Genomic DNA, 17,596 nt, shown 5'->3' on the forward strand with positions numbered 1-17,596 from the left:
CCCTGGTTCCAAGCCCCCACCAGCTCGCTGCAACAGGCTGCTCTTCCTGCAAGCAGTGGACAAAGCAGGCGGCTGACAAAGACCTTAGAAGGGAGCATTGCACAACTTTAAATGAGCATGTTCCCTAATGGATCAGCAATATAACGAAACGTTAACAGGGACAACTTTAAGTGAGTTACTGTAGTGCTTCATAGAAGGCTTGAATAGCCAGCTTTAACTGTGAGACTATTTTAAATCTAAAAATGGTCATTAAACATTTTTCAGTTTTTACTAAGGTGCCATACAGCCCACCTTTGCCTTCAGAGTCTCATCCATTGGCTCTCGCCCCCATGTAAATTCGAACACCTCCCCTCATTGCAATTCCTGGGGAAAATACTGATCTAGGGATTAGACAACCTAATATTTGAAATTTTCAGCCGTTGGTGGTTTTGCTTGAATAAAAACAGAAAACAAATGAAAAAAAATACACCCTTATTAAGACTTTCAGTCAGGGGGGAAAAAAAAAAAAAGGGAAAAAAAAGGAGCTACAGTTAAAGCTCCTTCCGCTTTAAATTGAACTGCAGGACTATAATTTCAGTTTAGGTATTGAATTAAAATCAAAGCCTAATTCAAAAAAATAATTGTCCATGATCTGTTTTACTCAGAATAGTTTAACACTCTGTCCAGTTCGCTTGCTGATCTGATTTTGAATCTTTAATTAGATATTACATAAGTATTTCTCCTACAAAGGTAAAAAGATTAAAATAAATTTAATCTGTGGCAATTTGGCAACCAACTCCTTTTTCTTTTAAAAGGGTCATATTGATATAGATATGTATATTTTCTATATAAACACCTATATGACCCACACAAAGATATCCTGGAACACAATCTCAATACACCTGGACTTTTGAGAGAAGGTTTTCAAACTCTGGACGCGAAATTGGACCAAAATTTTGTGGCTGCAGCCTAATGGCAAAGTCCTGGCCATGCTGAAGTCAATGGCAAACCTCATGCTGACTTCAATGGGACTAGGATTCCATCCCTCTCTCTTTTCTTAAAGTGAAGGGGGGAGAGAAAGCAAGATGAGGGGGAAAGTAAGGAGGGGGTGTCAGAAAAACAGCCAGGAGCGTGGGTGGTTCAAATTTGGGTTCAACTAAACCTCACTCCCCCTTCCTCTTGTTTGTTATTGGGATGGCAGGAAGGGGTGAGCAGGGTTATTTGAAATGAAACAGTTCTGGTTTAGTTTAGCTAGGTACAGATATGGCTCTCATCATTGTAGTATCTGAGCACCTTTTTATATAAAGTATACTACCCACATGCAGCATTCTTACTTTATACTTATGACACAGCTTGAAACAGTAACTACATTGATTTAAGTATACTGGCACAAACCTTTCATTTAGAATCACTGTGTGATGTTGGTAGATCAGGTGCCAACTCATGCCAAGGCCCCCAAGCTTCACTGAACACTGACAAATGCATAGCTGGAAACTAGTCTGGCTCACCTGCGTGTTAGCACTGTTAAAAGACATGTTCAGTTTATAAACATGTGTTTTGTGTTTGGAATTTATGAAATGCTTGTGAGTTGCTGCATGCATTAATCCCACTTATAATATCTGTATACCATGTTAAAAGGTGATATTTAAGTGTTTGCTTTATAACTATAAAAGTGTTTGCTATGAAACTGTAAACATCCCTAGTCAGGAGAGAAGCATTACCAAGTGTGAAATACTAGTTTAACACAAGCTATCATCTCCTGCCCAAAAAAGAAAAACTATGGACGTCGGACAAATCGTTGTGGAACATCAGTGACCAAAATACTTTGTTGATTGCTTCCCCCACAACCATGAAGAGGGGATGTGCACAAACCCTCGTCCCATTAAAGTTTGAACTCTGGAGGAAGGTAATAAAGATCCCTGACCAGAAGGAACTATATCACTATGTTGCTGGGAATTTGGAGAGGACAATATTTCTAAGCATAAGCCAGGGTTCCCCCTGCTGAGTTAGCTCTAACGGACATATAGAGCTTTCATGTTACAGCAGCTAAGTACAACTCATTTGTGTGCATATATTTACTTGCTTTAACCTTGTAAATAATTCGTTTCCTTTTCTTAGTTCATAAATCTTTAGTTAGTTTATTACGGGATTGGCTACAAGCGTGGTCTCTGGTGTGATCTGCGGTGCAACTGACCTGGGGTGAGTGACTGATCCTTTGGGACTAGGAGTAACCTGACTATTGTTGTGATTTTTGGTGTAAGAGACCATCTGTCACAAAGGCAGGCTTGCCTGGGTGGCAAGATAGACCACAGTGCCTAAGAGGACGGTCTGTTATAGTGCTTGAGGAGTTCACACTCGATAGCTGTGGAAATCTAATTATAGAACCAATTTGGGGTTTGTGTCCTGGTTTGTAACAGTCTGCCCTAAGGTCAGCACCCATGTTTATGAGCCACTCTAGATAGTTTAGTACACTGAAACCCTTTTCAACAGTGTTTACACCAGTTTAGTTTAATCTGATATTTTACTAAATTAAACTGAACTAGTAACTGAGTTACATTGGTGAAAAAAATCCAAGATCTTTTTCTCTTTTTATATATCGCAGATTCTAGGGCTATTAACAGCATTCCTTAATAGTCAATAAAATAAATTAAACGCAATTATTTCCACAATCACACATCGTTGCATAGTTTATTTGCACATACACAGAAATTCATACCTCTGAGAAAGAAAAAAAAAATATCTGAATTCACGTTTGGCAAAACTGTCTTCATAACGAGGGTCCTGATTCTGAGCCAGTTTTATACAGAGTGTTAGTGTCTCCAGTAAAATAGGTGCTTCACAGTGTTTTAAAAAATGAACTTTGGGAACTAAATGTATACACTATTTTTACCCACATAAAATTACATTTTCACAGAGCACGAGAAATGTATGAATAGGATTGTAAGCTTATTTTCTCTCTCATGAAAACATTGTAAACATCAGCTGTTTAAGCATGTATCTCAAAGTGGGTATTATCAGAACAGTGACAAAAACGACAGCGATAGCATTGCACCAGTACATAATTATTTTGTTATAATTAGTAGGATGTAATTTCTACTGTTCTTGAGTGTGAAATATGATGCATTCAAATTGATCAGACATTTATTAAATTATTTCAGAATTCTGGCCAGGCATGACTTCAAGTGCTGCATGGAAGGAATCCTCCAAAAAATGGGACAATTCCCACCACACTTCTTATCAGAAATAAACACTATACATTCCATCCCATATCCTCTGCACAATGCATCTTTAAATAGTTGGGCTGTTAAATTAAAAACACTTTCTGCTCAGTGACAGTCCAATTGAAAATAATGGGAATGTTATACAAAAATATACATCAGAACATGACTATTCAGTTCATCTAAGGCCATGTCTACACTTACTACACTTACACTTGACACTGCTGCAATTGATGCAGCAGGGGTTGATTTAGTGGGTCTTTCACTAGACTCGCTAAATCGACCACATAGCGCTCTCCAGTCGATTCTGGTACTCCACCGGAACAAGAAGATTAAGGTACTACCGTCGACGCAGCACAGTGTAGAAACCACAATAAGTCGATCTAAGCTACACTGACTCCAGCTACATTATTCACGTAGCTAGCATAGCGTAACTTAGGTTGACTTACCACAGTAATGTAAACAAGGCCTTAGACCTACCATGTAGTGAAACAAAAGGCACAAGAGACTCAACTGTGTTAAACGTACAGGGATATATACAGCAGAGAATCTTAATTAGATTACATTCCTAGTGCTGTGACAACGAAGCACTATGTAAATATTAAGAGGCAAACTGCTTACCAGATAGCACCGACTAAAATATAGAAAAATGTCAGAATTTCGCAAAAACTAAAAACATGTTACAATGAGTACAAGCAAGCTCCTTTATTCATAACTTCATTTTCCTTAACTCTGCTTCCAACATTTACAGTAACGAGAGACTAGAACAGAAATACCGTATTCACCTAGCTAAACACAGATAGCTCTGTAATTTGATCATTCAAAACGTGCGGGCAAGGGCAATGGGAGAGAGACTGATTTATTTAGGCTAAAAATGTTCCCAAATCATTTATATCTCTCCCAATTCACCTGCATCTCTCTTACAATGATCAGCATTTTCATTTAGGATACACACACACTCACCCAACTACAGAAAAAGATACATAGATTATGAGCGCGGGATTGGGGGGAAAAATCATTGGTTCAAACCCTCTGGGGTTGCACTGGTGTAACATTATCATGCAAACACCTAACAGACATATTGAACTAGCTAGCACTAAATGGGGCTCGCTCGGCTAAGTGAAGCTAGCTGAAAGAGCTACTTTATTTTAAAAAAATGTTCAAAGAAAAATTTTCCCTAGTTTTTGAAAAGTGCATTTTTCTTAATTGGGTTTTTGAATTTTCAACACAAATTTGAAAAATATCAATGAAAAACAGAAATGATCATACAAAAAAAATCTGTTTAAAAATTTGTTTTCATAAAAAAATTCAATGAAAAGTTTTCATCCAGCTCTCTTGTAAGTCGCATTGGTGCAAGCCCTATTTTGCACTGATGCAATGCAGCTACACTGCGAATTTGTACTGGTATCACTATGTTACTGTAGCTACATTAGTGCTAACGACCCGGTAAACGCATGGTCCACTTTTCCCTCTATTTCCATTTAACTTATTTATAAAGCAGTAAATAAATTTTAAAGATAATGTTGACATGAGGACAATGGTATAAAATACCGATATAATTAATGAGGGGAGAGAAATGGTAGCTTTTATCCAGTGACTCTCCCACAGTATAGGCAAGCATACGAGCAAGGACAATAGAAGTGTAGGTATTCTGGAAATTCAGCTTATTTCTCTAGATTTTAGGTTCTGCCAAACTTAATTTCCTATAGATATATTTCTTTTAAAAAGCAACATTTGTAACTCTTCTCCTTGTGAAGATAACCCTGATACTATAAATCAATGCACTGCTGTCTTGTCTGCACTACTCTGCACCTAGACTAAAATAATACAGCTCCAACAGAGGTGTGAATTGCTTCCATTCCCCTTAATGGAGTAGTAACTTCACAAACTAGTATTAGCCATTTAAAAGCTTAGTTCTTTGGCAATACCCAGCGATGTTAAAAGTGTCATGTTTACCTATATTACAGTGTAAAGTTTGTATTTTAAATGGGAAATATAGCATTGGTATGTTCATATGCTTTCAGAAATTTCCTTAATTGCAGTCTTCAAAATTATGCACATAAACCCGATTGTAAATCCAGTCCTTTCAGAAGAGCAGGGTATTAGATTTAATGCTGGGCACAACTTTCATTTTTTTTCTAGGGAGGTATAAGAAAACTGCAGATCTTGCCAGGTTTTTATAAGCTTTCCAGTTCACCCAATTAAGTTTTTAATGTTAACTTACTGTGCAGTTTAAAATACTTTTTTAGATTACCATAATTATGTCTTGCAGATATTACCAGATATTAAGATATGAGAGCAGGGCAAAGTAATATGTGAAATAAAGAATCCCCACAGAAATTTCCCTAAATTTTGATTAATATTCTTGTAGATTATTAGTGTCCTTGCAAAAAAGCTACAAGTAAACATCGAGACTGAATCATCGCTCATTCAAATGAATAGAAAGATGCTCATTGACTTCAAATAGTCTTTGGATCAGGCCACATATGAAAAAAAAGTAGTTGATTCACAATTGTCCCCACTGTCACATTTACCCAAGATGGCTCTGTAACAGCTATCCAAGATTTAAGTTTAGGTTACCCAAGATTTAGGTTTTCACACTACTCATTGAAATATCTGAGCAGCTGAACATTTAGGAGAAGGGGGAAATTAAGACATACCATGGGAAGAAAAGATAGTGATATTTGTTTATCGGGAGTAAAATGTGGGAATAATTGCAAGAGGGATCAAAGGCAGGATAGAGAGCCTCCTTCATGTTTGTTTGTTCTAGGCTTCCACAGTAATCCACACTGCCAATCCCTTGATCAAAGGAGGCAGGAAACTTCTTATGTTCAGCGGTATCCAAACTTTCCCCAACAGTTTTGTTCAGCTCAGGGCTACACTGTAAACTGTCATGAGTTATATTATGTTCATTCACGAAGACAAGAGAAATATGCTACAGAAACTCCTAAGGTCAGATCCTGGGCCCTGATCAGGTCACTTTGCTCCATCAAAGCAGCACATTGGTCTGTCTCTATAGTAGACTCAAAGGGTAGCTGAGATTTCTCTTTGGCATGGAGGAATCCTGGGTTCGCAGAATAGACTGTACCCATTCTTGTGGTTGGAAGTTGAAGCAGTCCTGTTTGGCCCTCTGTTGGCCCAGGACTAGAGCTGGTGATCAGAGCTATCTTTGCATCTGACTTCCCTCAACTGCACAACTGAAAATTGTGTCAGCTGAGTTTACTTTAAATTAAAGTTACAAAATTCAGCTGAATTGCATAAATGTTACTTTAGAGCGTTTCACTTCTGTATCTTATTCTACATTTCAGATGTAAAAGTAAGTAGTAAATCAGATTAAAAGAAATATCACATCTGGAAATAATGAAGTTTCCAAGCCTCTAAATCGTGCTGCTCCAGTCTGAGGTCTAATTACTTAACTTTATGTAGGTCTCATTTCTGTGGAGTCTTAACTTCCTTAGAAGATAAAAATCTATAGATTAGAGCGTTTTCGTTTTAAAGGATATTCTCTACAACGAACACATTTTTAAAAATTGACCATCATTCCTATCACTGTTTCAGCTCCTCTGGTGTGAGCAATGTTGGCTCTGGGCTGCCAATACCATTTTCAGCATTGTGTGGATTAGACCTCAGAGGAAGTCCAACTGGTGCTGAAAATGGCATTCAGATTTCATTTTAAGCATAAATAGTGCATAAGGGGATACGCAAGAGTTTAGCAATGTGGGGTGAAACTCTGGTCCTATATGGCAAAAGTCCCATTAACTTCAATAGGATTTCACTCTTGGAGTCTGATTCTTCTCTAACTAACACCAGTGTAAAATTTAGACACACTCTAGTTCAACCATAAATTATTGGGCGAGAAGCCAGAATCACTGAATGAAGTTTTATGGCCTGTCTTATGCAAATCAGGCTAGATGATCATAATGGTTCCTTCTTGCTGTAATACTTATGAGAGTATCTCCAGTGGAAGCTAACCGAGTTACACCTGTGAGAGACAGGGGGCTTAAAAAATTTAAAAAAATCAGGCCTCTAAATGCTTTGAATACATTTGTAATGGAAATGCTGGAAGATCTTAAGTGCAAAATAAAAATTATTGCTAGCACTTCCAAAATACACATCAAATATCCTAGAAGGGCACAGAGTTTATTTGACACACTCATTCCAAGAAGGCCTAAATACACTGAAGTATAAACTATACATAATTTAAAGTGCAATTTCAAATAGAAGAACATGCTGATGGGAGGGGAAATCTTCCTATTGGGTAGGGTGACAGTGTGGAGACCAATCAGTTTCAAGATTTCAACGCGAGGGTGGTAAAATTTTGCAAGCTATTTTAATGAAAGTGATATAAAAGGATTTGCAATTGCTGTTGTGAGACTTCCAGTATTATGAATGGCACAAGTTTTTGTAAAATCTGCCCATCTCATGGGAAAACAGCTGAATCCAAGCCAGAACACAGGAAATAAGCCCCTTTCAGCTCTTGGTGCCTGGGCCGGTTCAGATGCAGATGCAAACCTCTGACTCTAAGATCTGAAAGCCTTAAACAAAATATTTTTGCATTGTAAGCACACTATATAATGTCCTCTCGTAAAGTGACCTCTTCACCTGGGTAACGTTAAGTCATTTTAAGACTAATATATCTGTAGAATGGAAGAGTTTAATTGTGCAAGAAGTAAACCAGTCAAAGAAACAGACATGAGTGTAAACAAACAAAATGTTACTTGTTTCATACACAGCTCCTGAAGGGTTTCTTCGTGAAGATGTCCAGCATTCAGTTGAGAATTTGCAATATGTTGCTGGAAGTCTTTGCTCGCATTGTCTTTCTCAAGTCCAGCTCAAGAAGCAATGGAAGGGATTTTATTGATTAATCCAATTGAAAATGATTAAGGCTAAACTTAAGAGACCAACAAGTATGCCAAAAATAAACAATGCACAAGCCTGTGAAGACAGAAGAACAAACAGTGAATGTTGAACAGCAGAATTCAATTTATACTTCTGAGAATTGCTATTAAGACCCTGACTATGAAAAAGAAATTCTACCTCTAATGCATTGACAGGCCTTAACAGCACATTTTTAAATCATCTTCTATGTTTAAAATAACCAAGTATTTAAACACAGCTGCTCTTTCCAACACAAAATTAAATATATTCAGAAAGATATTCATCTATATGAACACTAAGCTAAGCCTGCTTTGGGAATGGATTTCACAAAGAATTCCCTTTCAAAACCGATTTAGTGTGTCCACACTATCCACCTGGGAACTGTGTAGATGAACTTTGCATATTGGCATTAATTCCTTTCCAGGAATTTCATTAATTTGACCCTATGCACACAGGGGCTCAAAGCAAGTTAAGAAACAGAATTTAAACTCTACTTAAAAGACAGTTCTAGTTAAACACATTCCGAACACTGCTAGAGCAGCCAGGGTGGACAGAGAGAGACGCTCTGGAAACCATGTTTAGAAACAGCGTTCTATTTTCAACAGCATTAAAACTGTTATAACAGTAAGCAGATTACTGATTTATAGACAGCTTTGCTGATGTTATCATGCTGAATCTACGCAAGCTACTCACAAGGCCCAGATACTCAAGACTTTAAACTGTATGTGGGTGTCAATACTAGCCATTCCACTAAGATTTCCCATAATTGCTAGTCCTAGTGCAACCCTATGGAGGAGAGGGCGAGGGGAGATAAAAATGGTGGAAACAGTGTAGATAGTCTGCTGGCATTTTAATCACTGTGTCCTAACTTTTCTCAGTTGATATGGTGGTTAAAATGACAGTAACCATGGTCACAGGCAGTAGCATGTTGTTTGCATTAGAACTCCCTCATTGGCTACCACTGGTAGTGCTGTAGCTGTTGTATCAACCGTGGGAAATGTTAGGGGAAAAGGGGGCTTGTGCCAAGGAAGGTTTATTAGGGAACAGCATATAAACAGTGTTCCACACAAACATGGTTTGGCTGGACAACATGGACACGGCCAAACTATATCAGAGCCATGTTTAAAAACAGATGGATCTGATCTAAAGCTCCAGATCTGGACTTTGGGGAAATTTGGATTCAGATCAATATTACACTGCTTAGGCTCATGAAAGAAGTGGACTACATTAGTTGCAATAAGACCGGAGAACGAAACAGAACTTAGCAGAAGACAAACTCCACTACTATTGCAGACTTCAGGCTGCTAAAAATGGGTGTAGTGCAAAAGGCAAAGCATATTCTGTAGTGTAATAAAATGTATCTAACATTAGAATCCTTGCATACAATAAAAACACATGGAAAAATAGCATACCCCAAGCTTCTGTCGTGATATAAAGTCCTCTCTGCTAAGTTTAAGATAAAACAGTCCAGGATACACAAAGAGCAAACATGTAGATGTGGTGGAACCTTTACGAGATAGTAAGAAAAATTTTAGTTGTAGTAAGACTGGTACAGATATATTGTGTGATCTTTTTAGAATAGAACCCCATAATCCCCAAAAGAACAACAACAACAACAACAAAAACCCCAAACAAGAACAAAAAACTTACCAACTAATCCAAATACATTTCTAATGTCGGGCACATACAATGCAAGCAAAACAATGATTGCATTGAGTGCTAAAGTGACAAGGATATGGCAAATCCATGAAGTAGGAAGATGAGATAAAAATATCATCATTACAGCCTTCCTTGCCTATATAATGAAAAGGGGGAAAAAATTCAAGCAGGCACAAAACTTTATTCTAAAAGCCTTATTGTTATTTCCATTTTGATGAAGTACACCTCAGGTTTTACTTTGAAAAGACCTTTTTAGAGGAAAACATTTATTGACGTAGTTCAACAAAAGCCAAAAAAAGGTGTTCACGTATAAATGTCATAGAAGATATGACACATACTTTACAGCCTTTAAAGAACAAAACATATTTAATTATTGCAAAATTGTGTGCACACACAAATCATTAATATATGTAACTAGCTCCTTATGAAGAGCATATGGATTGTAGTAGTTGGATATACTTTGATGTGAATATTTGCTAATGGTTACATTCAGCCAGAGAGGCCTACCATTATCCTGAAAACTAAATGAAATTCTGAACATAAATCCCCTACAAACTGACAGAATTGTCCCCTACATTTTAGAACCACATGATAAATACTGCTCTAAAACTTAAGTAAATGCTACACTATGTGAAGACAAAGCTACATTAAACTTTCGTTAAATCACTAGCAGCAGAGCATTATTTGCCGACTTCAATTTTCCTCTCCATACAGTCTTTGGAAAACAGAATTTAAGAAAAATCAAACCAAATAAATTTTAGAAATACCGGTACTTTAGTCTCTAAATTAAAAACAACGCTGTGGGTTAGTTTAAATCTAAGCTCAGTCTCAAAAAGTATAAATTAGCTTAGTGGTTAGTTGTTATTTTGGAGTTTTCATGGAACATATGCAAGTATGAGGTCTTTGATCAATCACTTGACAAATTAGTAAGATACACAAAGCTAGATGTGACTAATATTGCAGTCTGCAAAGAATTAGTATTACCATACTATGGAATTGCTATGCCAGCATCAAAACTTTTAGGAGTACTTACAGGGAAATGGATGAGAGGCACTGTCAAAATCACAGCAAATAGCATGCCTAGTTTTACAGTCATGATGACAATATCATGCGGTAGGTACCTGCTGTAACCTTGCAGTAATTCTGAGTCCACTTTGTCTGAAAACCAAAAAATTGAATGTCATAAATCAAAGGGAATTCAGAAACAGAACAACTATATATCACCTACATATTAATTCTCAAAGTTTCCATTTGGAGCAACTACTAGGCTGTTTTGTGCCCATGGCAGAATGGAGGCTGTGTGTACAAATTTCTTCCTGCCCGTAATGAAGCCAACAATAAACATATAGATGTTTGATACACAATCTAGAGAAACTTCCATTGTCAGAGTCATGAAACCAAGCTATGTACAAGTGAGAAAACAAACATGGAGAAGAAAGGGCTACAAAAGAGGGATACTCGGGCTTTGCAGATGTAGACTATTAGCTGGCCAATCCACAGGCAAGGCAACATTGTGCTTGTGTCAAGGACATGGGTGGTTGGACTCAGGCCTGCAAAATGCAGTATAGACACTGGAGCCCAACGTAGGATTACAAAGAATATAGATGCTCCAGTGCTTCATTAACAAATCCAAGATCTGCTAACTCGAGTTTTACTAACCCTGCACTTACACTGCAGACACACCCTGAGTGGCTTAAAGAAAAGAGATGATGAGGAGACAGATGATAAATTATCCTGTAAAACAGCACAGCTCAAGGCCCATTGTGTAGATAACTGAACTTGATGAGCTGCAACCAAGGTATCTGTGGTAGCCTTCAAATAAGATATCCAAAATAGTGATGAGTGGGGCTTGAAGAGGGTCCACTTTGTTAGATTAAGACCAAAGGAAAAATATTCAGACCAAATAAGCCTTTATCAGAATCTTTTCTGGTTTATGCCAGAATAGTAATAATCCATGGGGAATACATGAGGATTTACCCTCTCAGGCTCCAAGCGGCAAGCTGAAGCCTGGTATAATTCATTTGAAAGATTTTTATCCTGCTATGGCATATCCTAGAGAATAGGTTTGCTAACTGACACCTCCAGTTTGAAGAATGAGGGTCTCGGTAGTTAGAAGTAATCAGAACAATTTTTGCTAGGTTTTTAGTCTTCCTGATCATTTGTCTGAACAGACGAAAAAAGGGTGGAATTCAATAAGCCAAGGCACTGTGCCATATGGCTGGTTCTTTGTATCTGGAACAGAAAACTAGGAGACACTTTTTTGCTCAGAAGTAAACTCTTTCTGCTGGACCAATTGACCTTACATGTTCAGCTTTCCATACACATGTGGTATAAAGTGATTTGGAAGGTAAAATTTCACCATTTGGGAAAGTAGCTGCAGCGCCTCTAATTTCAAAGAGGAATTCTTAGTTATTCCTCCTAATGTATATATGCTACTGTTGTCTAATAGTTTCCTTCTTTCAGTATTTTTGCAGACTAGTTATTATGGGGAAGGGATGATTGGCTAAAGTCATACATCTATTAATGACACTTGAGATTGAGATTTGTTTGTTTGACGTGTAAGTGATTGGATGTTGTGGCAAAAGGCTGGTGCTTGAGAGCTGCCAAGTAAAACCATGGGAAGTACAAGAATTTAATAGAAAACAGAGTTGAAGCAACATAAAAGACCAGGTGAGAGAATATTCAGTGAGAATTTTAATTCCCTCAGCAGTAATGAGGGTTCTTCTCTAATCTCCACCACCATTTTAAAACTATTTGGAGAGTGAGATTAGTTTTGCAAAAGTCACATCTGGGATGGCAACTATTATGTTCAAATCTCTTATAGCACAAGCACAACTCTTATTTTTGGTACAAAAAGTGGGAAATAATGATTACTTAGAAAACAAACCAATAACTGCAACTTTCACTTTTGTTTCCATGACTTTTGCCCTTTCATCCTGACAAGTTTCATGACTTTTCTTGGAACATGCCATGATTTAAAAAAAAAAATAAACAAAGAAAAATCACACCCCTACAAATGATCCGCTACTCTAACTCCTAGCAGATTTATGCTACCGTGGGCTTCTGCTCCCAACAAAGCCTCTTGGTCACATTGACTTACAGATCCACAGCAAAGAGTCAACATCCTTCCAAACTGGATGTAGAAGAAACATCTGTTCTCAAAGGAGAAGTTTTTTCGCTTTTCAGTTGGTTTTTAATTTTCTAGGAATGGCGTTTATGACAAGGGGATGGAGAGGTGGGGCAGAGGTGGGGGAGTTTCACTCATGCAATTTAATTAGCCTTCTTGACTAAAGATAGTGGAAGACAGGACGAGTAGCTTGCAAGCAGGAAAGAACCCTGTATGCATCCTCTGCAAAAAAACAAAAAACACCTATTTAATTAATGTACATTATACCATCAGGCCTGAAAGGAAAAGAAAAAAAGAGACACAATCATTTCATTCAAAGTAAAGGTTAAGGGCTGTAGTCAAGGCAGAGCAAGGCTCCAACTAGGTCGACTGCATAAGGGACCAGGAACATGGTCTCCAAGGCATGACTTCAGTGCTCTTTCTTCCTTTCCCCTTTTGCTGGGGGCTTATCTGGAAACATGTGGGAAGAGCCAGCATGTGGTGGAACTATCCCAAATTGCATTGACCAATCTGACAGGGTGTTAGGCAGCAAGCTGAATTAGACTGCACTTTAAGGTGCCGCCGGACTCAAATGATAAAGACTAACAGATTTATTTGGGCATAAGCTTTCGTGGGTAAAAAACCTCACTACTTCAAATGCATGGAGTGAAAGTTACAGATGCAGGCATTATATAATGTGTCATGTGTCATTATATAATGCCTGCATCTGTAACTTTCACTCCATGCATTTGAAGAAGTGAGGTTTTTTTACCCACGAAAACTTATGCCCAAATAAATCTGTTAGTCTTTAAGGTGCCACCGGACTCCCTGTTGTTTTTGTGGATACAGACTAGCACGGCTACCCCCTGAACTTTTTATCATTTGAGGGGAAGCCCACATAATTTATTTGCTCTGTCATTGTCAGATCCAGCTGGCTAGAAAGCAAGCAAGTAAAGGGAATAGACAAAGGGGAAGCAAGGGGGGGAAATACCCTAATTTGAAGGAAGACAGTAAAAGTCAGGTTAGAAAGTTGGCAGGAGCAGTCCTACATCAATAGCAAAGGCACTGAGGTAGGGACTGCTAGTCTCCACTATGTAATTGATAATAGGAATTTGCTGTGCCTACAACAGAAATACATTAATGTCTGAAGAGGCAGCATGCTTTTTTGCAAGAACTCAAAGCAATTTCCCCTGCAGATCAGTAATTATTTGGTAAGGGTCAACAGGACTGGTGCTGTGCCAGATTGTCAAGAGCCCACAGACATTCTAAGCAGATAACACAAAATACCCAGAGAGACAAGGGTTCTCTTAAGAGCATTTCGCCCCCTACTGTTTGTCAGTCAAAGTAAATAAAACTCTCAGCCAGAGATTAACACATGTTAACTTCATGAGAGGAGTGAATTTTGAGAAGCAATTTGAAAGAAGAATCCTCATGCAGGTCAGTAATGCATTTCAGTGACCATGTTTGTATAATGCTACCATACTGCAGAGGGCAGTTGATCCAGATTGCTGGATGGAAACTTGAGAGAATACAACTTTGGCATGCATGATCTATGAACAAAACGTATAATCATGTGAAAATAAAGCTGGATACATGTAGAGCTGAACCACTTTATCTTGGAAAGATATAACACTGCGACATTATATGACAGGGCACTGCAAACACTGTCACACACTTGACATATCACACTGATGCAGAGTAGCTTCTATCTATATTTTATAGGAAGACTGAACTGCTATATTAAATGGACACTCACCTACTTCTGACAATGCTATGATAGACCTTTAAAAAAAGAAAGCCATTGTGTAGTTAAGAGTTCTGAAATCTGTTTAAGTATTTGGGAGAAGCAAGCCTACCAGAAAGACTATTAAGTCACCTATATTTAAGCCCCAGCTACAAAAATATGGCACTAGAAAGTGTTCAAAAACTGCATTGTCAATTGCATAGTTACTACACTGCTGCTGCAACATACTGCCATGCAAAATCTACAGACAAGCAGAACTGAGGGAGTCTGCTGAACAGGTAGGATGATTTTTATATGTACAAGTTTATAATTGGAAATCCTCATTTTCTGTTGAAGTACAAAAATACACCAACAAAACATAACTACCACCCTCCCCATCCCCACCCTTAAAATGGCAAGGGTCCTTTAAAGAAACCTTCAACAGAATGCACACCTTGGTCCCCATGTCCACAGTAATTCATACCCTATGTATCATTGTGTGTTTGTGCTTACTCTGGTTTGCCTTTCTGTTGCAGATAAAAGCAGTGTCTTTAAGACGTCACTTTGTGTGGAGGAATGTATGATACAAATAATTAGTGAGGCGGGTTAGTAAAGCTTTCTTGGAGGGTTTGTTTAAACTTTTGTTTTTGTTTCATTAATCACACAGATTTCTATTCAAATAAATCCATACAAGAAACCTACAGCTTATCATGGGCTCTGTGATGTGTCCATACTGCTCTTGGCGGTGCTTTGGAGGGGTGCAAAGATGACCGTAACCCACCTTTACCCCTCCGCGCTCCTAGGGTCAGCCTGCTACCGATCCAGTCCTCGGTGTAAGGCAGAGCAGGCTCAGTGCTGCATGTTGTGCTACAGGTGCACTGGGTTGACCAAATGGTAATTAGCATGTCAAGCTTCTTGAATGTAGGCATGATTCATACATTCTAGGACTGGAAGGGACCTCGAGAGGTCATCCAGTCCAGTCCCCTGCCCGCATGGCAGGACCAAATACTGTCTAGACCATCCCTGATAGACATTTATCTAACCTACTCTTAAATATCTCCAGAGATGGAGATTCCACAACCTCCCTAGGCAATTTATTCCAGTGTTTAACCACCCTGACAGTTAGGAACTTTTTCCTAATGTCCAACCTAGACCTCCCTTGCTGCAGTTTAAGCCCATTGCTTCTTGTTCTATCCTTAGAGGCTAAGATGAACAGGTTTTCTCCCTCCTCCTTATGACACCCTTTTAAATACCTGAAAACTGCTATCATGTCCCCTCTCATTCTTCTCTTTTCCAAACTAAACAAACCCAATTCTTTCAGCTTTTCTTAATAGGTCATGTTCTCAAGACCTTTAATCATTCTTGTTGCTCTTCTCTGGACCCTTTCCAATTTCTCCACATCTTTTTTAAAATGCGGTGCCCAGAACTGGACACAATACTCCAATAATGATCTTAGAAGATATTTCACTAATCCCAGTTAAGTAAGTGAACTGTTTACTTGTATAGTGTTTAAGGCCCCAATCCGGCAAAGAATTACCTATATGCTTAACTTACACACTGAATAACCATACTGAAGTTAATTTTTACAAAGCTAGGCACATCTGTAAGCCTTTGCAGGACTGGTGCTTAAGTGGCTTAACTATTTCATATGTGCAACTCAGGCCTTATTTTAAATACCCCAAATATTTTATTCCTCTCTATGCATTCTACAGTAGGCTTTATATACGTGCAAACAGAATGAATTATTTAGCAGGCAGAATCAGTACATGCACTATGCAATACACAATAAGCCAGAACTTTCTTCACTATTATCTTGACCTTTAAAGAACCGTTAAGAACATACTTACCATAAAAAGTAAGGTACCCAAACAAGGCAGACACAAAATAGAGTAGGAAACTCAGACCAATTCCTGTGTTGGTTACATTCTGCATTCTGCTTTTCGATGGACTAAAATGCAAAATAGCCCCCCCCAAAATAATTATTATGGTTTGAGGTGTTGAACACATAGCAGTTTATCTTTAGAATGATCTTGAAATTTACAGGGATGAACCTCTGTGGTTTAACATTACCAATACTTTGCTGGTCCCTGTATTTGCAGATTTCAAATGACTTTACACAAGACAAGTATCATTATCCCCATTTTACAGACATGGAAACTGAGGCACACAGAGGTGAACTTTCCCTCCCCACAGTTCTGACTTGCCCAAGATGACACATCAAGTCAATGGCAGAGCCAGGAATAGAAAGAACCTAGTCCAGTATCCTATCAACTGAGCCACACAGGGTGACTATCATATCAGTGCAGATCTGGCCAAATACAGGCTCTCTGGCTGCTATAAAAATCAGCTAGTAAAGGTCTGTGGATTTTGTTTTTTTTCCAGTAGACAATCAAAATGTATTTGCTAATTTCTCTGCTACAAATATAATCAGAGACTATGTCTACACTACAAGCTAGGCATGTGATTCCCCTGCTTGTGTACACCTATTTGCAGTAGCTTGATGGAGAGCTTGCGCGAGTATAAATAGTAGTTTAGCTGCGGAAACATGGACAGCAGAGGTAGGGGTGAGCTGGGCTGAATACAATCCTGCCTGAAAACAGTGGGTACATATTTGGCATGGCATAGCTCAGCTGTGCCTCTGCTGACAGTTCCCATGCCATCATGGCTACATTACAATTCATACTCGCTAGCTCTTATTAAGCAAACACGATTATGTGCATATGAGCAGGGGAATCACACCCCTAGCTTGTAATGTAGACATAGCCTAAGAAGCAAATGCCAGTGCTGCCTCAGATGAAAATTTTGCCTACCTAATATATAAAGGATAAACCCTTGTCATTGTTCAACAGCACTAAGTTAAATACGGAACAGATTTTCTGACAACTTTGATTGAATAAGAAAAACACTATCGTTATATTTTAACATTACTTGCTTTCCATATGTTACCTTTGGAGCTCACAGTAAATGGGCAATACTGAGGTATGGCAGAGAAACGAGAAGGCCATGGTTGGGATGGCATAAGCGCTCTAAAAA

The 17,596-nt window shown here is 38.4% G+C and overlaps 1 protein-coding gene across 4 annotated transcripts in view; it reads right to left on the minus strand.

Moving 5' to 3' along the window:
* Positions 1 to 2,653: 2,653 nt before the first annotated feature.
* The window catches only part of SLC38A6 (solute carrier family 38 member 6), a 56,183-nt gene continuing 41,240 nt past the window's right edge, over positions 2,654 to 17,596 (minus strand). Inside the window, exons 11-16 of one of the 4 annotated variants that reach the window (XM_054025676.1) lie at positions 17,510 to 17,589; positions 16,411 to 16,511; positions 10,768 to 10,892; positions 9,726 to 9,870; positions 9,488 to 9,582; positions 2,654 to 8,132 (exon numbers count right to left, since the gene is read on the minus strand). In XM_054025676.1, the coding sequence (XP_053881651.1) occupies positions 8,052 to 8,132; positions 9,488 to 9,582; positions 9,726 to 9,870; positions 10,768 to 10,892; positions 16,411 to 16,511; positions 17,510 to 17,589 (627 nt within the window). In that variant the 3' untranslated portion in view covers positions 2,654 to 8,051. Of the gene's footprint in view, positions 8,133 to 9,487; positions 9,583 to 9,725; positions 9,871 to 10,767; positions 10,893 to 14,596; positions 14,623 to 16,410; positions 16,512 to 17,509; positions 17,590 to 17,596 lie in introns of those variants that run through there. The other 3 variants (XR_008444706.1, XM_054025677.1, XM_054025678.1) reach the window with 3 other exon arrangements.

This window comes from Malaclemys terrapin, chromosome 4 (assembly GCF_027887155.1).
Source record: "Malaclemys terrapin pileata isolate rMalTer1 chromosome 4, rMalTer1.hap1, whole genome shotgun sequence".
NCBI lineage: Eukaryota > Metazoa > Chordata > Testudines > Emydidae > Malaclemys > Malaclemys terrapin.